This window comes from Vitis vinifera, chromosome 10 (genome assembly GCF_030704535.1).
Source record: "Vitis vinifera cultivar Pinot Noir 40024 chromosome 10, ASM3070453v1".
Classification (NCBI taxonomy): domain Eukaryota; kingdom Viridiplantae; phylum Streptophyta; class Magnoliopsida; order Vitales; family Vitaceae; genus Vitis; species Vitis vinifera.
The window spans coordinates 4995702-5018242 of NC_081814.1; the positions used below are offsets into that span (position 1 = coordinate 4995702).

The 22541-nt window shown below is 36.2% G+C and overlaps 2 protein-coding genes across 2 annotated transcripts; both read right to left on the minus strand.

Annotated features, from left to right (window-relative positions):
* Positions 1-1579: 1579 nt before the first annotated feature.
* LOC100233083 (hexose transporter) lies at positions 1580-4182 on the minus strand. Its single transcript, NM_001281111.1, is given in 6 exon segments — positions 1580-1994; positions 1996-2002; positions 2005-2053; positions 2140-2769; positions 3624-3946; positions 4050-4182. Coding segments are annotated over 6 exon segments (1557 nt in total).
* Positions 4183-17370: 13188 nt separating this feature from the next.
* LOC100262714 (uncharacterized) lies at positions 17371-19520 on the minus strand. Its single transcript, XM_002270256.5, has one exon. It carries the CDS (start codon positions 19272-19274, stop codon positions 17535-17537), a length of 1740 nt encoding a protein of 579 aa, XP_002270292.3. The 5' UTR covers positions 19275-19520; the 3' UTR covers positions 17371-17534.
* Positions 19521-22541: the final 3021 nt, after the last annotated feature.

Sequence of the window (22541 nt, forward strand, 5' to 3'; positions counted from 1 at the left end):
ATGGTTTTCATTCATTATCAATTCAATTCATCTCTCCTTTCTTTCAATCTCATTAATTGCTTCATACGTATAACAAAAGAAAGAAAAAGATAAGAAGAAACAAAGGCATTGATGCCGTTCAAGAGCACGTGAAACTTGATTCGATCCCCACTTGAAAATGTTGTGAATATTTGGTTAGAAGCAGTTTATTAGCTTTTTCGGATTTGAGTCTTCCTTTATCAGACAATATGCTTTCCAATGCGTGAGCATTAGCCTTTACCCATTTGATGATAACCTTTAAGGTGTCTCTAGAGACTGCTGGTTTTTCTCTGGAGAAGAAAACAACATGGGAATCAAAAAGTACTTCCATGAGTCTGAAGTATCAAATGTAGATGTGATTTAAGGTATCTTACTTCTTCGAACTAATTTTCCACTCTTTTTTTCCACCATTTCTAATAATTAAAAGAATTTAAAAGCCTATTTAGAATGCGTTTGGGAATGATTTTAGAAAGTATTGTAGTATTTCTAACATTTGAATGATAAAAAATTTTAAGTATTAAAAATATTTTTAGTAATATTTCTACTCAAAATATTTTCCCATATATATAATATGCTATTACATGGGTATACCATTTTACCTATTATATGTTATTAAGCTATAAATAATAATAATTATCACATTCATTATGGGTATTTTAAGGTTAAATACGTGTATTCTATTTTAAGTAACAAAGTTGAAATATCAGTTTTCAAAAAAGGTCTTTAATTTTATTCTTCTCTTTTACTTTGTCTTTTGGTTCCTTTTCATCTTTATAAAAGAATTGGCATCTTCCATAAAAGGGCAGAAAACAATCTTGTAGGGCAATGCACAATTCCACAAGCAACATTTAAAGCATGTTCTCAAAAAGAAGCAAAGCCAAATTGGATGAAGGACCCCCCGGGCCCCTGCTTGAAGGGCCTTAGCCCTGTGCCTTCGTCCCAGAGTGGAGGACACCCACAATCTTTGTGGAAGTCCAATCCCTATGGAAGAAAACTAACACCACTCACTATTCTGAGGATTTTCATGATGACTTACTTCTTTTTAGTGGGAATCCGTGTGGAATCCAATAGAATCCAGCTTAGGTGTCCAATGATCTTCGAAACGGAAACTCTGGAAATGGAGGACCACATCATCAAAGTGGTGGTGCAATTATTTGGCTATAGACGATGCATGAACCAAATTGGTGGTGCAATTATTTGACTATCGACGATGCATGAACCAACTTGATTATTTAGTCAACCCAATTCCATCATAACCATAACCGCTACAAAAATAAAATAAGGCCCAAGTTTGAGCCACTGCTTTGAAATGGCACATGGAGTAGTAGTTCAGTCAGCTTGAAGTAACATGAGTCAGAAAATAAAACCGATAGTATTGTATTCGTTCCAAAAAAAAAAAATGAAAAGAAGAACATAGGGAAAGCTGGGATTCCAGTCATCAATCAATTATTTGAGAGATGAACTGAAGAAACGTAAATTCTAAATGAAATCAGCTACATCCAATTATATATATATATATATATATGTCCAGCAATCCGACACCAATATAAATAGCAGGCCTTCATACATTCTTAACAGGGTAGTTTTCCTTGACCAGTTCGACGCCGCTGTAAGAACCATCGTTGACATACCGGGACCAGAACCAGTGACTTTTCCATACTTCAGCCATCTCTTCAATTGGGATGCCCTTGGTCTCAGGCAAGAAGAAGTAAATGAAGAAGGACATCACCACCACAAAGAAGGCAAAGAAGAGGAACAAACCAAACTTCATGTGACACAGCATATTTAAGAAGATTTGGGCTATGATGAATGTGAAAAACATGTTAACGGAGACGTTTACACTCTGTGCAGCAGATCGGATTTCCAGGGGGAAAATTTCACTAGGGACCAACCAACCTAGAGGACCCCAGGACCATGCAAACCCTGAAACATAGACGCAAATGAACAGCACCACAACTATGGCATACCACTTGGGCAAAGCACCAGGTTCTCCATCAACTCCGAATTTAACACCAATGCACGTTGCCACAATAACCTGTAGAAGAAACCACGTTATTATTTGATTCATCACGTACCCAAAAACATATTTTCCAAATTAAAAAGCCAAAACAATCAAGTTACCTGACATATGAGCATTTGAGTGCCACCCTCAAGGAAAAGAAACCTTCTTCCCCACTTATCAACACCGTAGATTGAAACTATGGTTGCAAGAACATTAACCCCGCCGGTTATCACAGCAGACATCAGGGAAGCATCATCCGCAAAGCCAATGGTTTTGAAGAGAACAGGGGCATAAAACATAATGACATTAATCCCGGTAAGCTGCTGGAAGAAGGGAATGAGGATGGCCATTGTGAGGTGTGGCCTGTACTTCCTCTGCAAGAGATTTCTCCAGGGGTGCTCAACAAGCTTGGAGGCTTCACTGGCTACAACAAGGTCATTGAATTCCTCTTCAACATCATCGACACCCCGGATTCTTCTCAGTTTTGTTTTCGCTCCCTCGTGCTGCCCACGCTCGATCATGGAGTTGGGTGTGTCCGGGAGGACAAGGGACCCGACGGTGATGATGAGCGCAGGGACCACAGCGCCACCCAAGCTCAATCTCCATCCCCAACCCCCCTTGATCTTTGCAAAGAAGTAGTTCAATATATTGGCCACAAGAATACCAATTGTGATGGATAATTGGAAGCCAATGTTGAGGGCTCCTCTGTATTTGTATGGAGCCATCTCAGAGAGGTAGAGCGGCACAGACTGTAATAACAAACACAAAATTACCATAATTAATTTTCAAACAATACCCAATTCCAAGAAATTAATAATAGCATTAATTGAATAATTAATATTCAAATAGAAATTAAATTAAATAATGATTAGTGGACAAAACGTTACTTCTTGGGGACCGCAGGCTCTGGTCGAGTTGTCATGTTTGGTTGGAAAATAAAATTTCTTCATATTACTATAAAATTAAATTTATTATGTAAGGTATAGAACTAAAATTTTTCAATTTAATAAATCGTTTTCAAATTTCAAATCATTAGGCATTTTTCTATTCAAAGCCGTAGCATCCGCAAGTAAACGCCAGCGGAAAAAAGGACAAATACACGTCATACGGAAGGAAGGAAAATCAAGCCTCTGATTGCATACCAACGGAAAAACTAAAAAAAAGGGATCAAGAGTTTCAACCAACTTCTGCTTGGTTGCAGAGAAAAAATGGAAATTTTAAATTGTTATATTCTTCCTACTTTTTCCTGCAACCAAACAGAGAACACTACTACTGATTGCAACACCAAAAACTGAGAATGGACAAAATGAGAGATGAAAGAAAATATCAACAAAAGCACGCATGTTTGGATCAGGCAAAAAACTCTGAACCTAAACACTTCCCCGATCTGTCACTTGGAATCAGATCTGAACTAGAAAAAGTTTTTACGTTCCAGACAGAAGAATTAAAAAGGGGAAAAACTAATAAACAGAAGGACAAATCAAACGACAAAAAAACCAACAAAAATTTATAGAAGAAAACAAAACAAAGAGAATATCGACATCACCAAACCTCTCGATCCAAACAAAAGAAATAACACCCAATAAGGGGGGAGAAGTTTTACCTGATTGGCAAACCCAATACCAAAACCCAGCAGTATACGACCGACAATCAACATCCAAACAGCTTTAGCAGCGCCATTGATGATGGCACCGGCACAAAAGAGCAGTCCTCCGAATAGCATTGACAGCTTTCTCCCGAACTTTCGGGTCACCGTCGAGGCCACCAGCGACGAGAGAAGAGCAGCCAGATAAAGCGACGATGTGAACAACGTCAGTGTCTCACTATCAAACTTACAGTACTGATTCGTGGACTTGTCCAAAGCCTCCTTCCGGTACACAGAAGGGAAGAACTTCTGCAAGAACGGAGCCATGGACGTGACCCCACCTGCAACAACCCAAAACCCAGAAACAAAAATCAAAACCCATTAACCTTAATCATCAAACACCCCAAAAAAACACATATAACCACACTATTCCATCCCTCTTACCAGAAATTCCAATATCGTAACCAAAGATCAAACCACCCATGGCTGCAACAACACATGTCACAGTCACGTAAGGAGTAAGGTTACCGGGATAGGCCTTCCCGGTACCCTTATCAAAGCCTCCGACAGCCGGCATATTGATCTCCCTTCAACAGATCAACAGAAATAACTACAGACGCCTATGTAGAAGAAAAACTGAGAATAAAATTGAAGTATGAGATAGAAAGGAGAGGGGTGTATATATAGCCACATCCACCTCCAAACATGTATAGAAAACTGTTGAGCTGTCCCCGATAATATCTAATTCTTAATCAAGCCAATATTCAACTTCCATTTTCAATTTTCTTTCTATCTTCTGATTTATTTAGTAGATAAGGTAACTGCACTAACAATTTGCTCCCCTTTTTATTTATTGTCTCTAACTCCCCGTTCTAAAATAGAGAAGCCACCAAGGCAGGGGCACATGGTAAACAACTAAATATTAATAAAAATATATATATATTAAAAATAAATACCCAATTTCAAATTTCAAATTTCCAAAACATTGATTCACATTCCCTTATCCTAGATGGTATGAAAATTTCTAAATGTAGTTAAGTTTCCAATGCTTTGAACTTCTAAATCCCTTGCATATCCAATGCTGAGTCATCAATATTTTGCCAGGTCAGCAAATTTACTCTATCCATATACATATATATATGGATAATACCGTAGTAATGTGATACTTTGGAAAGTGGTAGTATTGAAGTATAATAAAGTGGTGGAAACGTGACTTAAAAGTCTTTACAGGAAGGCCTGAGGCATGTGAAATCAATACGTGACCCTCTTTCCATATGAGGGCAAGATGGTAACTTCAACGGGATATTAAATATGTGTTTCCTAAACTCTGGTATCCAGTTGGGTGATTCTGTCAATACGGTGAAATATGGGGGTATTGTTGTCATTTTAGGGAGTTCAGTTCAGGACAGTGGCTCTGATAGGGCTGAAAAAGCTTGGCTGACAGTCGCTGAAATTTGGGATCCAGAGGTCATTTGACAGATGCCTTAAATCGATTTGGTTTTTTTATGACGACATTACCCCTGCGTCGCCTCCCCTTTAATTGGGTCGAATTTTTCCGTAGTAAAAAAATCTAAAATCTCTGTTCAATATTATGAATCAGCTTTTTCTTGGTATTAAATTAAATCTAATAACATTAATAGAAAAATATGAAACTTTTTTCCATTTTTGGATGGTATTTAAAATTCTATGAATTAAATCTTCTTTCAAGGAAAACTAAGATGGAAATTTCCCTTTTTCTAAAAAAAAAAATTCACATAATTAGAGTCATTAAATATGTCAATAGACTAATGGCACTACCTAGCATGAATTTGAATTTGAATTTTATTTTTTTATTTTTTTTCTATTCAAACCTAGGCGTTATGAAATGGGATGTTAGGTATAAAACTTATGTTACATGATTTTAAGTCAAACTTAATATTTTTAATAACACCATCGTGAGGATGTGGGGCCCAAGGTGTTGAAAAATCATCCCTTCCCCAGTTCCCCTTTTCATTTTTTGGGCTTGCATACTCTTCAAAGAAGTGGGGCGACATTTACGCCCAAAATCAAGTCCATAGATGGAAAGGGGTTGGGCATCTTAGAGATGGCATGGGAGAAAGTGCCCATGCCTCTTGTTAAAGCAAAACAATGGGTGCATATTTTGAACCCTTCGGAACCCAATTCTATCTTTTACATATTTTATAAAGTAATCCAAATCAGGGGGAAATCCCCATCGAAGTCCATTCTTATGAGCTCAAAGACATTATGATTTGCATATGAGGCAGGGAGGATGTATGAAATTTTGATGGCTTCACTAACCATTGGATTCAACAGTAGAAATAATACACAAAAGGTAATGCAATCATAATCATATATTGTAGCCCAGAAAACCATCTAGAAGATGTGATGATTTTGAGGGTGACTTTCTCTCTTTTGGGTTGCTTTTTTTTATTCTTCTGTGAAGGTGCAGTGCCCTTTAGTCTTCTTAGACAAAAATAAAAGTTTGAAGTTACTGACTAGCACTAGTGTGGGACATGGGTTCGTGAAGCTTCAAACTTAACAAAGTGACTGAGGCAGGCTTCCTCAGCCCTACCCAATCGGAAAGGTCACGTCCACCCAAGACTTTCCCCGATTGCCATATATGTAACCAATTGTCATGTGTGAATGGACTATTCATATAAACCAAATTGACCCGCCACCTCCATTATCAACTGAACTTGACTCTATTTGTGTTCCTTGTAAGACTGTCTTTTCCTCGCTCTTGTCAATTCTTTTAACATCTTTTTAGTTGAATTTTCAAAATTTTTTAATTTTTAATCAATATTCATTCAAATACAAAAATAACTGTAACATTTTTTTTAAAATGATCATTAATAAACATCGTATTTACATTGCCAATTTGCCTCAAGGACTTTTTGGTAATTGGAGCACAGAATTATTCCCTCTTGGGGTCAAGCATGGGGGGCTTGACTGGCCGTATATGAAGTCAAGCAAATGTCGACGGTCCGTCGGCTTGAAGGTTATTTTCGTCATTTAATTCAATTATGACCTCTCAGAGGCCCAGTCTCTCACCTCGTTAACCTTTTAAGATCCAGTGGGGCCCCACCAGCGGTTCGGACCATTCACACGTGCGTACTTCTTCAACGTCCCATTCACACGCCAACGTCTCCCAAAAAAGTTCGAACTTGGGAGGGGGACGACGATTTGCTTTTTACCGTGTCGTCACACGTTCGTCCTTATCCAGTGTACACCTCCTGTACACATGAATTTTATGTGTCTCATTTATTGACCGCCGATTTTAATTTTTAGTCCGGTGATCTGACGGTCACGGATTCACCGCCCGATTACTCACTGGAATCCCATTTAATATGGTTTTTTTTTTTTGGGGATAGAAAAATAATAACTTAATTTGTAATTTTTCCATAAAATCGAGGCAAAGTCATAAGACAGCTTCCTTAAAAATAGAAAATGGATGAAGAATGGATAAGATCCATAGTGAAGGATGCCGAAACAGAAGATGACTTGAAAGTTCAACACTCCTAGTCCTTGTAAGTAAGGCATTACAAATGGCGAATGACTCATAAGCCTCATCCACAATGCGTAAATTTCAACGCATTACTTAATGCATTTACTTCCTTTTTCTGCCTCTTCTGGCAATTGCTGGATGAACACGCCGTCCTTCCCCCTATTCACTACATTTCTCCCTTTCACACTTTATAATTAGAAAATAAAATTCTAGAAATATTTTTTAAAAATAAATATTAAAATTCTATTCCACAAATGTTTTTTAAAATCATGTAATATAACATTTTATAAAATATTTTAAAAAAAAATTAAAATGATTTTTGTAAATACGTTATCTTCCAATTATCTTTCTTCTAAATGACCTTTGATATTTATAATTAATGGGAGTCTTTGTGTGTCATTTCTATTATAAATTATAACAAAATTTATTCTCTTTGGAACACGTATTTTTGAAAATACGATAATTATTTTTTTTTCTTGGTTCGTCTTGTTACATGTGGTTTTGTATAACCGAAGCCTTTGTTATTTCAATCTTAATCTATTTTTTATATTTTTAAAAACATAATTTTTATCCATGACATTTTATTTTTAATTATTTAATTGTTAATAAAGTTTTCAAAATTCTTTAGATTTATCATGTGTCGGGAATTGCCTGGTATATCGATATGCATGAATAGAAGAGTTACCGCGGTAATAAATGGGCACCCAAGTGAAACGGTGGAATTCATTTCTCGCCCCTCTTTTTTGAATGCACTAATGAAAGGGTAGTGGAGGGTGGAGAGGAGGCGCGTCAATCGATAAGCATGGGAGGGAGGATAAGGAAGAGAACCCCCAAAATTTAAAACAAAAAGTCAACTCCACATTCAATTGTCAAAGTCAACCGCCCTCCATGTTTCTCTTACCTGAAAATATGGCTGCCTGGAGGCCGACAAACCCACAGCAAATGGGTGTCAGCAAGCGACTTATTATTTAAGTATTTTTTTTAAATATATTTTAAGAGCACGATTGGCTCTAATTTTCTTTCTTTTCAGCACTTAGGACCAGAATTTTGATTCCTAGTTTCAATATTTTTAGCATATTTCTTAAGCAAAAACTTCCAACTCCATTCAATGCATGTTTTAAATATATATATATATATATATATATATATATATATATATATATATATATATATATATATATATATATATATATTTAATAACTTTTTTTTTTGGGTAAGATCCATGTTACTTATAAATGTCATAGACAAAGGATGACAAATAAAATCATCAATATTTTTCTAAGTCATATTTGGTTATGGATTGAATTACATCATATAGTCAACCAATGATTTAGATAATATGTCTTGACATGTTTTAATTTCTCTTAAATTTAAATAAAAATATCATTAAAAGATAAAAATTAAAATTTTTTGAATTTTTTTATTTAAATAAAAGGTACAATTCATTTATTCTTACATTTTTTTCTCATATATCTTAATCTCTTTTTATTTATAATTAAATTACTGTCTTGATATTAATTCCACTCTTCTAATATTTTTATATCATTTTTAAAAAAAAATATAAGCTTAACTTTTTTAAATAAATAAAAATTAAAAATGATAAAAAAAATACAATTAAAAAAATTAAAAAATAATAGTATGAAAAAAAAATCGAAATACTTTGAATTATGGAGTTTTTACCTTTAATTATATTTAGTTTCATCATTTTTTTAATATTAAAAAAAATCAAATATAGAAAATATATATAAAAGGAAAAAATAAACAAAAGATATATATTAAGAAAGGATAAATCTCTAGCCTAATCAATTATTATTATTATTAGTTTTAAATTTTATACCTTTAATAGTATAATGTTAGGTGTCGAACTATTACTAACCATTTGAGGGTTCATCTCAAGTTAGAAATCTTTCATGGTCCTTGTGAGGTTAATAATAATTTTAAAAAATAGAAAATAAAATTAAAATTAATAATATAAAATTTTCACGGAAAAAAATAAAAAATAAAAAAATAAATTTCCCATTGAAATTCTATCATTCTATCTTACTTATTTAAATTAAGTATGAATTTATGGTTAGTAAAGCTTTCGAACTTTCTATTTTTTAATTTGATTTTTATTTTATATTTAATTCAAAAAAATCATCTTGGTAAGTTTTAAAATTATATGTACCTCTAAATTTGTGTTTTATTTTAAAAATATTTTTTGAAATATTTTTTTAGTAAGTTTTAAAATTTATGATTTCTCTAAACTGATATGTGATTTTAGCAAGTTTGAAATATTATTATAACTCAAAATATGTTTTCAATATTTGTTGGAAGGCTGGGATCAAGGATTAGGAGGTGGGTGGCTGAGATACATGAATATGAGAAGATTTCCAGGGAATCATGATTCGGCGTCATTAGAAAGTGTGGTCGTCTAGCTATGATATCTGAGGTTGTTGGATTTTACCTGATCTGCTCAAGAGCTAGCTGGCTACACCGAAGGATGATTGTAACCTTTGAAAATAAGAAGAAAGCAACGTGAATTTAGTTAGTTGTCATCTCATGCCCAGCCCTGGTGCCTATGGGCCTATCATTTTAGGGATATTTTAATGCTTCATTCAAGTTTTATTCATTTATTTATTTATTTATTTATTTATTTTAATTGTAAATTAAAATAAACATTATAGGGAGGAATTAAAATCATAGGTCTATGATACTTCTCCTTATCTTATACAACATGAGGAATTAAAATAAAAAATAATTTAAACATGAAAAAATAGTAAAATGTAGGTTGCTTCAATTATATGGTAGTTGGCCATGAGGCCTTCCTTAGGATATACCAAATGTCAAACAATATGACAACTTGGATACCCTCAAGCTGTGTGCCCCCTCATCACATGAACATAAGACAAAGCCTTTTCGCTATTTTTTTTTTAATTTTTAATTTTATATTATTAATTGTCGCTTGCCTATGTGTCAGTATCATAAGATAATGTGAATGAATCCTGCTCTTTCATGTTGAAAACGCTATTCTACAATTAATTTACAGTTCGATTTAAATAATGGCATCTCGTTATCATAAGATAGACAGCTAAGAATGAAGTTAAAATACTTGGGGTGAACAGAAGGTTTTCCAGAGAAGAGACAACCAAAGATGAGTTATTTTGTTTCTGCAATCTTGTTGATTTTCCACATAGGATGTCCAGCATCGATTAATAATTCATTCCAAGGTGTTGTCTGGCAGCGAAAAACACACACAACGGACATTCTTATCTCTTTTCCTGGAGGAAAAATTGTTCAAATGTTCTCACATAGCTTTCCAGGAAGATAAACTAGGGTTATGTGAATATATTAACAACATTAATCCAAAGTCGATAAGCTAGGATTTCGGAAATACCGATGCATACAACCTTAGCATCAGAATTATTGGAGACTTATGAAGTGTTTTTATATTTTAGAAAGCTTTTCAGGATAAGGTACATGTTTTAAAATCACGAGGACCTAATAAACCCAGAACAGGCAATATCAATATGAAAGAGAGCAGACCATTGCATACGTCCCTGTAATGCGATGCGACAACCAGTGCTTGTGAGAATCCCACAGAGGCAAGCTTGAATCAGCGAAGGATGAAAATGGAGGAACAAAAAGGCTGTGTCAGTGACTATAATTGATTGTTTGGTATCAATACCAATTTACTAAACCAAAAAACATTCAAACAGGTTGCAGTGCAGTCACGCAGAAGACAATTAATAATGGCCATCTATTAAATGTGTTGGCCCTTAAATTGGACCGGTTTCTTGGAGGAAGCTTCCCAGACCATGCTAGGAACCCAGATTTCAAGTGCATTTAATCCAATCTGACCCCACATAACTAGGGTTCATTCGGTGATATTTTCCTCTATGTTTGACCACCACCGACCCGCCCCCACCCCCAGCTTGGACCGGCCAAAGACTGGCAGTTAAATCCAAATGTTGATACACCCGAGTCAACAAGTTGCAAAGATTCCGGTAGACTAGCAAGTGCCAAAGACCAAGACAATAACAAAAAATTCGATATCAAGCTTTGGGAATCATAACTCCATAAGATAATCTTTTCATCAGCCATAAGCAATTCTAAGATAATGCTCCAGCTTAAAAATGTTCTCTTCCTGTGTCTTCTCAGCAAAAGAATGGAGTATAAAGAAAACGTTAGTTCTATCTGACAGAAATAAAAGAAAAAGGAAATTGGCAATCAGTCCACAGATATTAAAAGAAAAACCACACCTAACATTGATGAAGATGACAGCAGAGAGACTGATAACAGTAATGATGCAACATTGGTCCCATTCAAAGAAAGAAAAGGACTGACCACCATCTCTACACCTACACGGCTCATGTTTTTCCTAAAAAGCAGAATCAGACTAATGACAGTTCATGTAAATTTATATATCCATATTCCCCATGTGCCTTGAAGTAGAAACATGAACTGAATGGTTACAATCTCAGATAGCCTAGGATTTTCATTCACCTATATTTAAACTCTATCATGTTCGGTTGCAATCTCATAAATATGATTCAACTTTCAATGCCAACCAAGTGGTTCAGGGTGAGAACTTTGGTTACATGAGTCAATGTATTCAACTAAAGAAAATGTGAGCCATCCTTTTTAAGACATGCAGTGTGCACCTAAATCAGAGGAAAAATAAAAGGGTGCTGAGTTTTTCTGCAAAGGTGTATGGGTGGATGCCATTTATGATAACAGAAATTCAGGTCCAGTTTGATAGCAGAAACAAGGACTAGTTTCTATATAAAAAATGAAAATAGAATAGAAAGAATGTTTGGTCACATGTTTCCAAAACTGCTGTACAAAATATTTCTTGAAATGTTCTCCATACTTTCAAATATGAGCATTTTAACAATTGAAAAATGAAATATTCTCCAAAGATCTATTTTCATTTCTGTGACCAAAATGTGTACATGGTATAAGCTAAGGAATAAGATAGAATTACCAAATAAATAAATAGCCAAAAGAAAGGATTTACTCTTACAACCAAATGCTCCTTAAAGGATTCAACATTGTTAGTTCATTACAATTTATTAATATACAAGTCAACAACAAGATAGCAAGAAGCCATGAATGAATTTTGAGATGCCCCTGTCAGTTACTGGAAACAAGAAACTAAGCTGCATTATTGTAATCATAGAAAGTAGGAACAATTTTCTATTCAGAATTCCAGATACAGAAAATTCAAAGTTTCAAAAGAAGATGGGAAGAAGACATCCTCCCTTAAATCCAACACCTAATTTTGAATAGCCTCCCAAGAGACTATGGCAAGAGGTCCGACAAAGGAAATATGAAGGCATAAAAATGACCCAACAATTAACATTGGTCGGTCAGTCCATAGGGATAAAAAGTATACAACATATGAGAAGTGAGAACAGTGTCATAGTTTTCATAGACAAAAGAAAAAGTAAAAAGCAATAAAGAAAATCACAGTCCAACTTCAGTCATATTTATAAAAAATGTCAAAGAAGCAGCAATGAATGGATAAAGAAGAAATTAAAATGAGTAGGAGAAGTTAGATTGGCCTGCATTAATGATGATATCTTTAAAGTACCAGCCACTGCTTCTATGACCTTGTTGCTTTAAAAAAGGGAACAGCTCTGGCCCCATTTATTAGAGAGAAAGAAAGCTTATCCTCTTCTTAGTGGACTCACATATGCCAGGAACATGGGCCGAAGCTACCAAGATTTGCAAGCATATATAGAGTTATGACGTTAGAAATTTGATTTTTATCCATGCCATCTCCTTAATTCTTTACAGATCAACTAGATAGATCCAGTGGCAACAACCATTAGATTGCAAAGATATTTGACATGCTACAAAAAGTGTGAAAGACATTTAAGAACAGAAGTAGAAGAGGACCCAGTAATAATGAGATTTCATGGAACCTGAATACCTTATGTCATACAAAAGGGCTAAAGTTTAACAGAAACAAGAAAGCACACTGTAAGAATCACTCATCTTATAAAGTGGAATGCAACCATTACTGGAAGGTGAAGATGGCAGCATTAAAACCAACAGCATGTCCAAGATACATATCTTTACCAAGGCTGGTAATAAGAAGCATGCATCTGCACACAGAGACGAACAAATAGCAGGGGATAACAGGGCAATTGACATAATCATAACTAAGTTAAAAATATTGTCCACAAGTTAAGAAATGCTGGGGATATGTTACATTAAACAATAATTCAAAGTATTTAATGACATTTTGATTGCTTCCAGAAACTTTATATTTCAGCCAGAGCATTTAACTATTGCAAACTGAAGAAATCATCAGATTGCTATAATTTACTGTAACTAAGCCAAAGACTATGATATGAATTAAACTTCTCTGTACCAATAATGGGTGCTAGTACACCTGTCAGAACACTGTAAGTTAGCCAAAGACTATGATATGAAGTCAACTTCTCTGCACAAATAGTGGGTGCTGGTAAACCTGTCAGCACACCACCTGTGTTCCACACCTGTTTGGGCACTACCAGATATGGCAATTTGTCTAAGGATAAACTCTCTATATTTCAGGTTGGCACATGCACCATCTGATACTGAATCAAACATCAGGACAATAACATGTCCATGAGGGGGTAAATAATAGAATCATTAATCCTATACTAGTCTAATCCTTTACCGTTTAATACTCTTTTATCTACAAACTTTCTAGCCCACACACTGATGAACACTAAGAAGCAACTTCCTGGGCTGATGTCTTTTGGTCAATATAGGCCGATAGAAAACAGCTCAGTTGCAAATCTTGGACAGTGTTTCATGTCATTTGAATTTGCGGTATTATCATTTTTCATTTTCCTATTTCATGCCTTGACCTTGAGCAATTTCAATCAAAATATCACAGATTTAGATGACTCTTCATTTGCAGGGATGTTGGGGGTGGTGTTGTGAAGGGGGAAGTGTAAAGGATACACCTGATTAGCAAGGACTGAAACCAGATGGGCTGGCTCCCAATTTAGATAGACCCAAAAGATTCTTCCAATGTATCATTTCTGAAACTCTGTAAAATTGTGAATTCAACAAGACAGATGCATAAATTCAAACCAATAAATGTGCCACAAGACCAGAATATTGACCAAATTAAGCCAATTGCTAGGTAAATGCCACAATTTCGGATGAAGAATAGAAGAACACCATTCTTGTATAATCCTTTTAAAAAGGGTGGAAAAGACAGCACTCTAAAGAGAAATTTTTATCTTAATCATTCACTAGTTCCAACAATTCAACAAGCCTACAAACTATATAGAAAGCCTCAATCCCACATTTACAAACACACATTTGGATTGGAACTTTGAGCTGAGTTGAGTAGCAACCCAATAATGAACAAGAGTAGGAAAAACCTTTTGTACTGCAACACCAGAGAACATAAAAACCATCCTCCTAAAATTCATATGATAAATGCATAAAATTGAGGAGTATCATCCCTTTTTTAAAACATAACCCATTCCTAACTCCTAAAGGATAAGCATTCAGATCTCTAATTATTTATATTAATCAAAAAAAAAATTGAAGTAATCCATGCCATACAGTGTCACAAAAATCAAAGAAGTTGCAATCATCAGAAAAGGATGATTAATCTGAACACTTCACATTACCTTGCTACACCATCTCTCATCATCTTTCCAACCCATCCACAGCGAGCAGGAGCCAGTGATGACATTCACAAGAGCTAGATGGAGTAGTAGAAGCTAAAAAAATCATGTCAAATTTGACTCCAGTCTACTCAAGAACTAGGGTATGCAGACTCTCAAAGAAGCCTCGAACCCACTATTTAGGGTCAGCTATGTCAACTATTTTTGGTTTTGAACCTATTCATGTAGGACTATACCTTTGTTATGTCAAAGTCCTACCATGCAGTCAGAACTTTCAAAAGCCTAGGGTCCCATTTAGATCTTGAAACCCACCAAGGAAAAAGGGGAAAAAAAAATCTCAATTTCTCTTGTTTGTTGGAATTGAAAAGAAAAAGAAAAAATATAATAAAATTGTTTAAGAACTCGTACATTTTGGATTTCATCTTCCATTCCAAAAAGAAATAAAGCTAGAAAAAGAATGGCGAAAAAATTCATTATGATCCTTTTCATTCTCTTTCTTTTTCCCAAAAGTTTCAAATATCCAATCAGAACCTCCGTTTTTGGTATAACTTAGACTATACTACACTAAAGAACTGCTAAAAATCAATTTTACTATAGCCTAAAAATAAATTTCATTCTTTTGAAATATAGGGTAGTGTGAGTTTGATTATAAAGAAATTTAAGAGAGAAGTAGTTATATTTCCAAAAATCATCATAATAAATTTTTTAGTAAAAACAAAAAAAAAACTCAGTTTGCCACCATATCAGAGCTAGATTATAGTACTACACTAAAGGACTGCCAATGGTCAATTTTGGTATGGTCTAACAATAAATTTTGTTCTTTCACATGGTGAAAAAATTTACCGTGATCTTTTCACTCTCCTTCTTTTCTCCCAACGGTTTCAAACATCCTATCAGAGCCTAAGCTTTGTTAGGAGCAAGTGTCAAGAAAATGATACGAAAAGTGGAGGGGGAAAAAAAAAGAAAAAGAGAGTGGTTTGTGGAAAGCACTAAGAAAAAGAAAATGCTATTAAAAAAAAGTTAAGGAAAAAAGAGGGGAAATGCCTAAAAAATTTTCCCCTTTATTTGCCTTGAAAAAAAAGGCTAATGAAAGTTTTAACAAAGTGCACTCTTTAAGAATTTAATTTTCTCTCACAGCTTTTCAATGAATAACCAAATCAAAGAATCACAAGTTTGAATGTATAAGATTTTCTTGGCACTTTCACAGTAAATCAAACAAGATAATTTGAAATTCCTTCCATTTTTTTTTTTCCTTTCCCGATACTTTCCATGAACCAAACGAAGCCAAAGAAAGGATCAACAGTTCGAATATTCAATTAATTTTCATTATCTGAAATTCCATTCATATTACCATCACAGCCAAACAAGAAAATTCGACATTCCTTGCCATAATTCTTTCCTTCTCCAAGTAAAGATTTTACAAGAGTTTTGAACCTAACAAAATCCTCCTCCGCAAAAATAAAGGCAAAACGTGTTCATACCTCTGATCAAAATTTTCAGTTTTATCAGCCTTGATGTACATGATATAGATATCATGATAACTAATTCCACATTCTGTGAAGAACACTCCCATGTAATCTAACCCGGTGTGAGTACATGTTATTGCCACTTTTCAATCAACACTACATTTACAGCATTGGGAGCAAATAAAACCTAATCTATGACTTCGAAATCTGCCAAACAGATCCTAAATTCGAAATCCATACACCAATTAGAAGGCAACTTCAACAAAACACAAATCACAGAAAATCAATACCTGGAGAGAGCGTTGATGGAATGCGGAACGACGCCGTTTTGCACCTGAACATGCAGAAGAGTGAAGTGAGAAAAAGGTTGTGATGATAGTGACTCTCAGGTCTGATCGACGGTGTCTGGAAAACGGGTCCAGATTTATCCCGTTTAGAAGAGGCTTACCAAACGACGTCGTATTATGGAATCACCCCACCCGCCAAACCCGGCTGGAACACAAAGCCCAAACATGGATTGGGCAGTCTAGCTTTCTGGGCCTCAGCTTCTCTACCGTAGGCCCCTTTTGGGTCCAACCTTCTTGAAACCCACAAGAAAAAGGCAAAAAGCCATGTCGCTTTTGATTGATTCATATTGCTCCTCCCAAAAAGACACCCACGATATATGAAAGCACACATTTGATAACAAATGGGGTTCCATGTCCCATTAACAAACCCTACAGCCTGTCAACACGGGTCTCCAAGGCCCACATGCCCTTCCATCAGCAAGCCCTCTAGTCAATAATTAAGTCCACGCATCCTACGACAGTTAGGTGCGACCCACTTGACTCTCTCACATAGATGGGCAAAATAATTATAATAATCACAGAACTCTACAACCCAAACGCCTAAATCCTCAGCGTAGTTCTTAAAAATAAATTGAACAAAATCTGCGTATGAGAGAAGAGACAAACATACATGGAAGAGGAGGCGGCCCCATCTATCACTCTCATTTTGTAAGCATAGAAGATAGACAAAAACTTGATTGGTACCCCTCAAAATGCCCATGTGGATTCAAGCCTTTCCCATGTGCTCACAAAAGCATACACAATACCTTTATATTTATACATTAGTTTATCTCCAACTATAAGTCTATAACAAATGTATTACATCTTATATAAGGGAAAATCCTCTTAATAACACCTTGTTTATTGGAATCTCTAGTAAGGGTTACAAAAAGCTATATTTGCAGAGGGGGAAAAAAAGGGGAGAGTGACATATTTGAGATGATGAAAGGAGTTAATAAAGTTGCGGAGAAAAAACACTTATTAGATATACAGTAAAAACAATAGAGCATTCAAGAATTCCAGATTCCACTGAGCATGGCTCGGAGTCTGTTTGTGGACAACTTCTTAACGATTCTTTTTGCGTCTGAAACATCTGCTTCTGCGAGCTTCTCTATGTTTTTCATGAACCCAGAATTTACAATCTTCTTTCTTCCACTGTTGCAACTGGTTAAGGACATCAGTATGGAGAGTAAGAACTTTCTGTTACCTGAATTCCCCTCTTCTGACTCCAACAACTGTAGAAGCATGCCAATGTTGCCATCCTCCTGTACTAGTTTCCGGCGATTTCTCGAGACTAACACCATACTTGAAAGTGCCTCCGCTGCCATTTCTCGGATTTCAAATGATTTGGCGTGGAGCAGTCGGATGAGCTCCGGAATGAACCCTGCCTCACCCATTGATTTCTTGGCCTCCTCCGATGATCCGCATAAGCGAAATGAAACTTTTAAGGCCAATTCTTGAACCAAGACCTCGCCGTTTCGGAGAAAGAAAAGAAGTTGATCCATGAACCCATGACTCAGCAAAATGTTAATGGTACCTAATGAAGAGAAACATAGGGTTTCTATGGCTCTCAAGGCTCGTTCTCTGGTTTTGGATGAGAATGAGGAATCGGGGTCTAATATGCGTACAAGCACACGAATTCCACCTTCTCTGATCACCATTTGTCGAATTGATTCATCTCCATAGACTATACTTTGAAGGAATTCTATGGAGTTTATCTGGACTGACTCATCCTTAGATCGAGCAAGTTTGAGGAATGCTGTGATAGCTCCTTCTTCAACCATAAACCTCTTTATCTCTTCAACTCCAGCAAGATTTTTCAGAACCCCACAAGCCAAACCGACCAATTCTCCTATATAATTACCACTACTACAAATTTTCAGTAGTGCCGTGACTCCACCGTGAGCAGAAACAGACCAAACATTGTCTGAATTCTCCGTCAACTTCTGCAGACACCTCGCCGCTCCCTCCTTCCCCAACTCGCTTCCACACTCCAGAACCCGAATCAAAGGCGCAATAACCCCGGCGCCGATCAAAGCACTCTTGTACATATCGAACCCGGCAATCACCGAAATCGCCTTAGCGGACTCTTCCTGAATCTCCATCTCCAGCGAGTCAAGAAAAGTTGCCAAGAGACTTATGATATCGCCAATTTCCACCACTATCTTCACGTACTTGTCGTCCTCATTCACCACCTCGTTGAAAGCCACCAAGGCTTGTCTCTTCATTTCTGTATCGCCAATCTTCATTCTGGTTTGCAAATCTCTCACATAGAATCTCATGTCATCGCGACACGCTCCCAAACCTGGCCGCGATACCACGATTGCGAACTGCTGAGTTAAAATTCCAGCTTGGTAGATTGCGGATAGATTCCTTATGTGAGCATCGAACTTCGCTAATAGTACGTCGAGGTCGCTTTGCATGAGGAGCTTTCCACTGTAAGAAAGGTCGACACATCGACGAGCGTGATCGTAGCATTCATTCACTGTATCAATTATGGCCCAAATAACGGTGGAAAGAACTGGATTCTCTCCGGAATCGCAGTTCTCCGCCGCGGTTAGCCCGGAATTCAGCTCGTCCAGCTTGTTTCGGATCGTTTGCCATTTCACCGCAAACACTTTGATGGAATGAGAAAGAGAAATCAACGAACATATGAGCTCGATTGCTTCCCCGAGACTGGGTTTTCCGGCGGACGACTCCGGCGAGCTTTGCTCTTCTTGCCTTTCTCTGCGTCTCTTCTCTTCACCCATCCCTGTCTTCACTGATTCGAGAACAAACCCATCTTCCGATGTAGAGGGTCAGAGCTCCGATGAGTATAGATCAAGATTCCGGAATCACCGGAGTTTTGAAGACACAGGAATCAAGGCGATGAAAGAGGCTCTGTTCTCTCTGTCCATACTTATCCTCTGTATACCGATGAAGCCCAATTGATCCTTGGGTTCGAATTTACGAAATTGTCGTCCTGGGTTGTGTAAATATTTCAAGGTCGGTCTCCATACAGTAGGGGCATCCCTGTCATATTGGAAGTAAATTGGTAGCCTAGTCTGGTGGAAGTTTATTGCACATTTAAGGAAAAGGCCCAAAAAAAAAAAAAAAAAAGGAAAAAATAGGATGGGGCAAAAAGGCTTTTTATGAGAGACAAAATGAGTTGGAAATTTAACTCTTCTGAAATTGCATATGAATGAATTAAAATTTTGCTATTTTAAATATATGAGAAAAATAAAATAAAATCATTTACTGTCATATAAAGTTTCTATGATATGAAAATAACTAATTTCCTTAATTTAATTTATTTTGTAACGCAAATGTAAAATTAGGAACATCCAGATTTAGAATGGATATTTGTTTGGAGAAGTAAATTAGAAGATATGCCGAGCACAGTTGAACATGTTCTGCTTTTATTTGATTTGATCGGTGATGGGGCATTGTCAAGAGATCTTTGGAATTTATAACCTCCAATCCTTTTTTACTTTTCAGAAAAATGTTTTCAGGGGAATAGGGAAATTAATTGAGGCAACATTCGATGGGAACTGAGTGAGAGCAGAGGTTGGAGTATGCTAAGCGAGGAAGAAGGCGGCCAAGAAAGAGAAAAGGATGTGTGATTAATACCAAGGGAAAGGACATAAACCCATATGGACCACTCTCAAAATAAGGACACTGGTCTTGATTAGGTGAAAAGAAAAAGCAAAAAGAGTAGCTTTCACTACCCTCTTAGCATGGAGATGACACAGTCCCCACCCACAACCCCCCATGTGAACCCCTCTCTTAAATGCCTTGAGCAAGGGGTCACTTTTTGAATATGAAATGAGAGTAAATCTACACACAAAGATTGAGAGAAAGTTGGACTCTTTTCTAGCCTTTTCTCTCAAGTACCCAAAAGCTGTCATCTCCAAAGGAGAGCACAAAATGGTATTCACCCATCTTACAAAACAAAATTCAGATCATGGGGATAAGCTTAAGCTTCATAGGAATCTAACGGTAGTATTGCTTGTGACAAAAGTGGCATAGCGTCTTAGATGACAAAAATATTCATTATTTTGCTCGTCACGGACCATTATTTTATGTAATCTTGTTGTCATGAGTATGCTTTATCCCTAGTCTTAAGGATGATCTTGTTTTTAATTATGTGGAAAGCAATTCGACTTTCCCTTTTTTTTTCTTTTTCTTTTTTTTGTTCAAATTTTCTTTTTTAAGTGATGGAAGTCGGCGCACATCATAATAATTTGATTACCAAACATTAATATTTATCAAACTTGAGTGGCTTAATGCCTTATAATTCTGACCAAATTGTAAGATAATTGTGTGATCATGACCGTTGCTCATGAGTTGTTTTATTTGAATGATACTGCAGGTTAGAAGGGTGGAAAAGGGGCATGGGAAAAATCTCATAAAAAGGATTAATGTTGTGAGCAAAAGATACTGAAATGTTTTCTGTGCTTGTTAAATGCTTTGTAGAATGTTAGGTGCCAAGGCACCATTGTATGAAAAGCCAAGAAAGTGATGGTGTAGGGCACCCTTTGAGTAGGGAACAAGGGAAATCCAAGGCATAAGCATAGCTACGAACTGCCTTTGCTTTGAAGAGAAAGGTACATGTAACAATATTTCATGCCCATCTACCCAAAAAAAAATGAAGAAGATGGTGAATGACATGGAAATAAAAGGATAAAACGATGACTTGATGAAAAGATAGAAGTTTGGTGCCATCCATCCTAAAGAGGAAACCGAAAAATATATGTTCTCAACAATTTTGTACTATTTAGAGACAAAAGCTTAATTGAAGTTTCATCCAATTACCTTTTGTATGCCACACATTGAAGGTACATACAATGTAAAAGGCTAAAAGCCATAACCTCAAGAGTACCTAATCAAGGGGAAAAGACCCTTTTTCATATGCTTGAATACAGCTTAAGCTATCTACAATTTAATACTTACTAGAAAGATATCAAATCAGCCAGTTGCAGCCTTGTTGTGATTCATTTAAGGATGCTTACTAGTACTGATAATGACTCTCCCAAAATGATGGTCCTAATCTCCTTTTTGGGACTACCCCTCACCCCTTACCCCGTCACCATTTTGACTAAGCCTCATGATCAGGATTAGTATGGGGGTGGAGCCATCACAGTAAAGTGTGGTGGTTCGCCACTTTCGGGGGCCATTCAATTGGATTAGGTCCATGAATGGAAAATCGTCTTCAATGACAATAAGAATGAAATGTTTGCCTCAAAGTTTGCTTGTTCACTGCAACATTTTTTGTATTTTGAGATAGGGATCAGGTATATATGACTGTCAAAAAATGGAAAGCTTTGGGCATATGTGTAGATCATTAATGCCCTTCCCACTATCCTGGCAAATGATTATGGTAAAATTTATGGTGCTGGCTAAGTTGTTCCTCTTACACTGAAAGGGAATGATGTGTGCTTTAATTTAGAGGTCATGCATATATGGGGCCTGCACTGTGCTCACAGCTTGATACACGGTTAGTATTTGCTTGATACTTGAATGAGACAGCCCACCAAAATTTTGCTTAGGTATACTATATGGCTACATGATGATCAAAATCTCACCCTCTAACCGACCAAAAACCAAAAGAAAAAAAATGAAGAAATTATAAAATCAAAACTTATAGAAAAGACCTTTCAACAAACAATACCTTCAAGCTATTATAAATGTCATAGGGGTTTAGGACAAATCCTGTGAAGCTAATCACGGTCAAAAGCCCCTTTCCAAAATCTTACTTACCGCCTCAAAATTCAAGTAATTGGACCGACAAGTGTGATTAAGACTTTCAAATTATGGGAGAGTTTACCCCATTGACTGTTGACTCGCTGATTAATAATCTTGAGTAATGACACATGAAGATGGAGTAGATGAACATTCAGACTTGGTGGGGTTGAGCCACTTCACTGTTCCTTCAAAGTTGGTGTGGCAAAAACCATTGTGGAAACAGAGTTTGTTCTCATTAGGAGGGACGCATCCTGGTGGGGCTTAGCACATGAGGTATCGCGTGCCTCGTGTGG